This window comes from Diorhabda sublineata, chromosome X, assembly GCF_026230105.1.
Source record: "Diorhabda sublineata isolate icDioSubl1.1 chromosome X, icDioSubl1.1, whole genome shotgun sequence".
NCBI lineage: Eukaryota > Metazoa > Arthropoda > Insecta > Coleoptera > Chrysomelidae > Diorhabda > Diorhabda sublineata.
This window is the reverse complement of record NC_079485.1, coordinates 16795453-16804159: the sequence shown is the minus strand read 5'-3', so window position 1 is coordinate 16804159 and position 8707 is coordinate 16795453. Positions and strand designations below refer to the sequence as shown.

Here is an 8707-nt window from a genome sequence, read left to right as displayed (position 1 = left end):
TAAGTTTTCTAGACATGTACTCCAGATCTTCTTTTTCCTGTGCTACCACTACCTGGTCATCGGCATAGTGCAGTGTATACAAGGTGCTCTCCCCAATAGTTAGTCCCATTCCTTTACATTTTTTTTTCCAAACTCTTAGGGCTTCATCTATGTATATGTTGAACAGAGTTGGGGATAAACAACACCCTTGTCGCAAGCCTTTGGTTGTTTTGAAGCCGTCTGTCACCTTGTTACCTATTTTTATTTTTGCTGTTGTGTCTCTGTATAGTTCTTTTATAGCCTTTATTAGAGTGGTATTTATGCTCGTTCTTTCCAGAACCTCCCATAATTTTGAGACAGGTACTGTGTCATACGCTTTCTTCAAGTCTACCAATAGTAGGTGCACTTCTTGTGATCTTACGGTTCTCTTTTCGATTATTTGTGATAGACAGAAAATACTATCTATCGTCGATCGACCTGCTCTGAAGCCGTTTTGTTCCTCGGACTCGTATGGATGATATTCTTCACAAATGATCTCCTTTATTATTTTTCCGTATAACCTACTGAGCGTACTAGTCACTGTAATGCCCCTATAATTATTGCAGTCTTCCTTATTTCCTTTCTTGTATATGGACGTGATCCATCCTTCTTTCCACGTTTGCGGTATTGGTTCTCCATTTAGATGTCTATTGATAATTTCTGTTAGGATATTAAACAGCCTATTTGTTCCTGCTTTTATTAATTCTGCAGGTATTCCCTCTGGACCAGGAGCGCGCCCATTTTTAAGTAGTGTTATAGCTTTCTTTGTTTTTTCTACGTTGATTTTTATTGGTTCACCTGTAATCCGTATGTCTTCAGCCGGCATGTTACTATATTCAGATCTCTGTTCTCTGAGTAATGAGCGGTAATAGTCTTGCCATTTATTTGGTGATATGGTGCCTATTGGGATATTTTCTTTTCTGCCAGATCTAACATTATCTATAAATCTCCACGATTCCCTGGATTGGCGTCCTCCTAAATAGGTATCCAATTCCTTGCATTTATTTTCCCAGCTGAGGTTTTTGGCCTCTATCGCAGCGGTTTTAAATTTTGATACAGCTTCACTATATTGTTCCTTATGTTCTGCTTTTTTAGTGCTTAGCCAGGTATGATACAATCGTTGTTTTTGTTCTTTTAAATTTTGCAGTTGTTCAGTCCACCAATAATTTCGTGTTCTCTTTTTCATTTCTTTATATCCTAAGGCTTCTTTGGCTGCTTTGTGTATGCTGTCAATTACTACTTTGGTAAGATTGTCTGTTGGTTCTTGTTCGTACTCCTGTGGGAGGTTTTGGTCCAGTCTTTGTTGGTATAATAATTTTGTGCTCTCGTTCATAAGGCTTTCTATATTATAGTTTGGTATATCTATATCTGTTAAATCTTTACTGTTTTGCAGTTGATTCTTTTGTTTGTTGTCTTTGATTATTGGCATTATTAACTTAGCTTTTATCAGATGATGGTCACTTCCACATTCTGCGGATCGATATACTCTGACATTGTGCACTTTTATCTTCGTTTTTTGTTTCATTATAAGATAGTCGATTATTGATCTTAGATTTCTAGTTATTTGCGTCCATGTATATGTGTGTATTTCCTTATGTTTAAAATACCCATTCATTATTCTTAGTAAGTTATGTTGACAGACATCTATCAACCTGGAGCCATTATCATTCCTGGTATTTTCACCGTAGGGCCCTATTATCTCATGCTTCGTTTCTTTGCCAGTTCTAGCATTTAGGTCTCCCAGTATTATGATTTCTCGATCGTTACCTGTCTGAGATATTAGCTCATTTAGCGTTTCATAATACTTTTCTTTTTCATCTACCCGTGCGTCTTCATTAGGTCCATAAGTAGCAATTATTGTTATTTTGCAGCCTTTTAAATTGACATTAACTTTTATTGTTCTATCGCTTATTGCTTCCCAGCTGGAGACGTTCTTCTTATACTTCTCATGTATAAGGAGCGATATACCCCTTTTTGCATGTTCTTCTTTGTTAACGCCGCTGTATATGTGGATATATTCCCCGAGTGTTTGTGTACCTTGTCCTTTTTTCTTTGTTTCAGAGAGAGCAATAAAGTCCAGTTTATGTTTTTTAATTTCTTGTAAAATGTCATCTACCTTCGTTCTAATTCCCTGTATATTCCATGTTCCACAAATCATAGTCCGTTTTCGTTGCCATTGTCGTTTTCCATTTTGATCATCCACATTCCGAGGCCTAGTTTTCGGATTTTTAGCCAAAAGAAGTTTTTTCCAAGTGATAGGGGGCTGGCCTATCGACTTGACCCTCCTCCTTTACCCGGGCTTGGGACCGGCAGTTGTGTCCAGCGGGCTACTCAATCCACCACACCGAAACACACCAGGCGGAGTTAATTTTCAATCAATACAAAGTGACAATCGAACTCATTCGGCTTCAATGGATGTAAATCGACGATATCTGCCCAAGCTAGATGCAAATTCACTCTAATATATAAGAATTGATGTGTTTGGACTTAAGATGGCAGAAATAGATTTCGAAAATTTTCAATCAACAGAAAGTGACAATCAAACTCATTCGGCTTCAATGGATGTAAATCGACAATATCTGAACAAGTTAGATGCAAATTCACTCAAATATATGACTTGCTGAGTTCGGACTTAAAATAGCAGAAATAGATTTCATTATTTTTCAATCAACACAAAGTGACAATCGAACTCTTTCGGCTTCAATGGATGTAAATCAACGATATTTGACAAAGTTAGATGCAAATTCACTCAAACATATAAGAATTGATATTTTTGGTCTTAAAATGGCAGAAATAGATTTCGAAAATTTTCAATCAACATAAAGTGACAATCAAACTCATTCGGCTTCAATGGATGTAAATCGACAATATCCGACCAAGTTATATGCAAATTCACTCAAACATATAAGAATTGATGTGTTTGGACTTAAAATGGCAGAAATATATTTCGAAAATTTTCAATCAACACAAAGTGACAATCGAACTCATGCGGCTTCAATGAATGTAAATCGACGATATCTGACCAAGTTAGATGCAAATTCACTCAAACATATAAGAATTGATGTGTTTGGACTTGAAATGGCAGAAATAAATTTCGAAAATTTTCAATCAACACAAAGTGAGAATCGAACTCATTCGGCTTCAATTGATGTAAATCGACAATATCTGACCAAGTTAGATGCAAATTCACTCAAATATATGACTTGATGAGTTCGGACTTAAAATGGCAGAAATAGATTTCGTTATTTTTCAATCATCACAAAGTGACAATCGAACTCATTCGGCTTCATTTGATGCAAATCGACGATATCTGACCAAGTTAGATGCAAATTCACTTAGACATATAAGAATTGATGTGTTTGGACTTAAAATGGCGGAAATAGATTTCGGAAATTTTCAATCAATACAAAGTGACAATTGAACTCATTTGGCTTCAATGGATGTAAATCGACGATATCTGCCCAAGTTAGATGCAAATTCACTCTAATATATAAGAATTGATGTGTTTGGACTTAAAATGGCAGAAATAGATTTCGAAAATTTTCAATCAACACAAAGTGACAATCAAACTCATTCGGCTTCAATGGATGTAAATCGACAATATCTGACAAAGTTAAATGCAAAAACACTCAAACATATAAGAATTGATGTGTTTGGACTTAAAATGGCAGAAATAGATTTCGAAAATTTTCAATAAACACAAAGTGACAATCGAACTCATTCGGCTTCAATGGATGTAAATCTACGATATCTGACCAAGTTAGATGCAAATTCACACAAATATATGACTTGCTGAGTTCGGACTTAAAATGGCAGAAATAGATTTCGTTATTTTTCAATCAACATAACGTGACAATCAAACTCATTCGGCTTCAATGGATGTAAATCGACAATATCTGACCAAGTTAGATGCAAATTCACTCAAACATATAAGAATTGATGTGTTTGGACTTAAAATGGCAGAAATAGATTTCGAAAATTTTCAATCAACACAAAGTGACAATCGAACTCATTCGGCTTCAATGGATGTAAATCGACAATATCTCACCAAGTTAGATGCAAATTCACTCAAATATATGACTTGATGAGTTCGGACTTAAAAAATGGCAGAAATAGATTTCGAAAATTTTCAATCAACACAAAGTGACAATCGAACTCATTCGGCTTCAATGGATGTAAATCGACAATATCTGACCAAGTTAGATGCAAATTCACTCAAACATATAAGAATTGATGTGTTTGGACTTAAAATGGCAGAAATAGATTTCGGAAATTTTCAATCAATACAAAGTGACAATCAAACTCATTCGGCTTCAATGGATGTAAATCGACGATATTTGACCAAGTTAGATGCAAATTCACTCAAACATATAAGAATTGATGTGTTTGGACTTAAAATGGCGGAAATAGATTTCGGAAATTTTCAATCAATACAAAGTGACAATCAAACTCATTCGGCGTCAATGGATGTAATTCGACGATATCTTCCCAAGTTAGATGCAAATTCACTCTAATATATAAGAATTGATGTGTTTGGACTTAAGATGGCAGAAATAGATTTCGAAAATTTTCAATCAACACAAAGTGACAATCGAACTCATTCGGCTTCAATGGATGTAAATCGACAATATCTGACCAAGTTAAATGCAAATTCACTCAAACATATAAGAATTGATGTGTTTGGACTTAAAATGGCAGAAATAAATTTCGAAGATTTTCAATCAACACAAAGTGACAATCGAACTCATTCGGCTTCAATGGATGTAAATCGACGATATCTGACCAAGTTAGATTCAAATTCACTCAAATATATGACTTGCTGAGTTCGGACTTAAAATGGCAGAAATAGATTTCGTTATTTTTCAATCAACACAAAGTGACAATCGAACTCTTTCGGCTTCAATGGATGTAAATCGACGATATTCGACCAAGTTAGATGCAAATTCACTCAAACATATAAGAATTGATATGTTTGGTCTTAAAATGGCAGAAATAGGTTTCGAAAATTTTCAATCAACACAAAGTGACAATCGAACTCATTCGGCTTCAATGGATGTAAATCGACGATATCTGACCAAGTTAGATGCAAATTCACTTAGACATATAAGAATTGATGTGTTTGGACTTAAAATGGCGGAAATAGATTTCGAAAATTTTCAATCAACACAAAGTGACAATCGAACTCATTCGGTTTCAATTGATGCAAATCGACGATATCTGACCAAGTTAGATGCAAATTCACTTAGACATATAAGAATTGATGTGTTTGGACTTAAAATGGCGGAAATAGATTTCGGAAATTTTCAATCAATACAAAGTGACAATCGAACTCATTCGGCTTCAATGGATGTAAATCGACGATATCTGCCCAAGTTAGATGCAAATTCACTCTAATATATAAGAATTGATGTGTTTGGACTTAAGATGGCAGAAATAGATTTCGAAAATTTTCAATCAACAGAAAGTGACAATCAAACTCATTCGGCTTCAATGGATGTAAATCGACAATATCTGAACAAGTTAGATGCAAATTCACTCAAATATATGACTTGCTGAGTTCGGACTTAAAATAGCAGAAATAGATTTCATTATTTTTCAATCAACACAAAGTGACAATCGAACTCTTTCGGCTTCAATGGATGTAAATCAACGATATTTGACAAAGTTAGATGCAAATTCACTCAAACATATAAGAATTGATATTTTTGGTCTTAAAATGGCAGAAATAGATTTCGAAAATTTTCAATCAACATAAAGTGACAATCAAACTCATTCGGCTTCAATGGATGTAAATCGACAATATCCGACCAAGTTATATGCAAATTCACTCAAACATATAAGAATTGATGTGTTTGGACTTAAAATGGCAGAAGTATATTTCGAAAATTTTCAATCAACACAAAGTGACAATCGAACTCATGCGACTTCAATGAATGTAAATCGACGATATCTGACCAAGTTAGATGCAAATTCACTCAAATATATGACTTGATGAGTTCGGACTTAAAATGGCAGAAATAGATTTCGTTATTTTTCAATCATCACAAAGTGACAATCGAACTCATTCGGCTTCATTTGATGCAAATCGACGATATCTGACCAAGTTAGATGCAAATTCACTTAGACATATAAGAATTGATGTGTTTGGACTTAAAATGACGGAAATAGATTTCGGAAATTTTCAATCAATACAAAGTGACAATTGAACTCATTCGGCTTCAATGGATGTAAATCGACGATATCTGCCCAAGTTAGATGCAAATTCACTCTAATATATAAGAATTGATGTGTTTGGACTTAAAATGGCAGAAATAGATTTCGAAAATTTTCAATCAACAAAAAGTGACAATCAAACTCATTCGGCTTCAATGGATGTAAATCGACAATATCTGACAAAGTTAAATGCAAAAACACTCAAACATATAAGAATTGATGTGTTTGGACTTAAAATGGCAGAAATAGATTTCGAAAATTTTCAATCAACACAAAGTGACAATCGAACTCATTCGGCTTCAATGGATGTAAATCTACGATATCTGACCAAGTTAGATGCAAATTCACACAAATATATGACTTGCTGAGTTCGGACTTAAAATGGCAGAAATAGATTTCGTTATTTTTCAATCAACATAACGTGACAATCAAACTCATTCGGCTTCAATGGATGTAAATCGACAATATCTGACCAAGTTAGATGCAAATTCACTCAAACATATAAGAATTGATGTGTTTGGACTTAAAATGGCAGAAATAGATTTCGAAAATTTTCAATCAACACAAAGTGACAATCGAACTCATTCGGCTTCAATGGATGTAAATCGACAATATCTCACCAAGCTAGATGCAAATTCACTCAAATATATGACTTGATGAGTTCGGACTTAAAAAATGGCAGAAATAGATTTCGAAAATTTTCAATCAACACAAAGTGACAATCGAACTCATTCGGCTTCAATGGATGTAAATCGACAATATCTGACCAAGTTAGATGCAAATTCACTCAAACATATAAGAATTGATGTGTTTGGACTTAAAATGGCAGAAATAGATTTCGGAAATTTTCAATCAATACAAAGTGACAATCAAACTCATTCGGCTTCAATGGATGTAAATCGACGATATTTGACCAAGTTAGATGCAAATTCACTCAAACATATAAGAATTGATGTGTTTGGACTTAAAATGGCGGAAATAGATTTCGGAAATTTTCAATCAATACAAAGTGACAATCAAACTCATTCGGCGTCAATGGATGTAATTCGACGATATCTGATCAAGTTAGATGCAAATTCACTCAAACATATAAGAATTGATGTGTTTGGACTTAAAATGACGGAAATAGATTTCGGAAATTTTCAATCAATACAAAGTGACAATCGAACTCATTCGGCTTCAATGGATGTAAATCGACGATATCTGCCCAAGTTAAATGCAAATTCACTCAAACATATGAGAATTGATGTGTTTGGACTTAAAATGGCGGAAATAGATTTCGGAAATTTTCAATCAATACAAAGTGACAATCAAACTCATTCGGCTTCAATGGATGTAAATCGACGATATCCGCCCAAGTTAGATGTAAATTCACTCTAATATATAAGAATTTATGTGTTTGGACTTAAGATGGCAGAAATATATTTCGAAAATTTTCAATCAACACAAAGTGACAATCAAACTCATTCGGCTTCAATGGATGTAAATCGACAATATCTGACCCAGTTAGATGCAAATTCACTCAAACATATAAGAATTGATGTGTTTGGACTTAAAACGGCAGAAATAGATTTCGAAAATTTTCATTCAACACAAAGTGACAATCGAACTCATTCGGCTTCAATGGATGTAAATCGACGATATCTGACCAAGTTAGATGCAAATTCACTCAAACATATAAGAATTGATGTGTTTGAACTTAAAATGGCAGAAATAAATTTCGAAAATTTTCAATCAACACAAAGTGACAATCAAACTCATTCGGCTTCAATGGATGTAAATCGACAATATCTGACCAACTTATATGCAAATTCACTCAAATATATGACTTGATGAGTTCGGACTCAAAATGGCAGAAATAGATTTCGAAAATTTTCAATCAACATAAAGTGACAATCAAACTCATTCGGCTTCAATAGATGTAAATCGACAATATATGACCAAGTTATATGCAAATTTACTCAAACATATAAGAATTGATGTGTTTGGACTTAAAATGGCAGAAATAGATTTCGAAAATTTTCAATCAACACAAAGTGACAATCGAACTCATTCGGTTTCAATTGATGCAAATCGACGATATCTGACCAAGTTAGATGCAAATTCACTTAGACATATAAGAATTGATGTGTTTGGACTTAAAATGGCGGAAATAGATTTCGGAAATTTTCAATCAATACAAAGTGACAATCGAACTCGTTCGGCTTCAATGGATGTAAATCGACGATATCTGCCCAAGTTAAATGCAAATTCACTCAAACATATAAGAATTGATGTGTTTGGACTTAAAATGGCGGAAATAGATATCGGAAATTTTCAATCAATACAAAGTGACAATCAAACTCATTCGGCTTCAATGGATGTAAATCGACAATATCTGACCAAGTTAAATGCAAATTCACTCAAACATATAAGAATTGATGTGTTTGGACTTAAAATGGCGGAAATAGATTTCGGAAATTTTCAATCAATACAA

At 34.0% G+C, this 8707-nt stretch overlaps 1 protein-coding gene across 1 annotated transcript; it reads right to left on the bottom strand.

Moving 5' to 3' along the window:
* Positions 1-812: 812 nt before the first annotated feature.
* LOC130450651 (craniofacial development protein 2-like) lies at positions 813-2176 on the bottom strand. Its single transcript, XM_056789158.1, has 2 exons — positions 897-2176; positions 813-816 (listed from the first exon to the last, which is right to left on the bottom strand). The coding sequence occupies exons 1-2, from the start codon at positions 2174-2176 to the stop codon at positions 813-815; spliced, it is 1284 nt and encodes a 427-aa protein (XP_056645136.1).
* Positions 2177-8707: the final 6531 nt, after the last annotated feature.

Bases quoted from the DNA above. Each gene is read 5' to 3' on its own strand.
- LOC130450651 (XM_056789158.1), bottom strand. From the start codon at position 2,176: ATGATTTGTGGAACATGGAATATACAGGGAATTAGAACGAAGGTAGAT.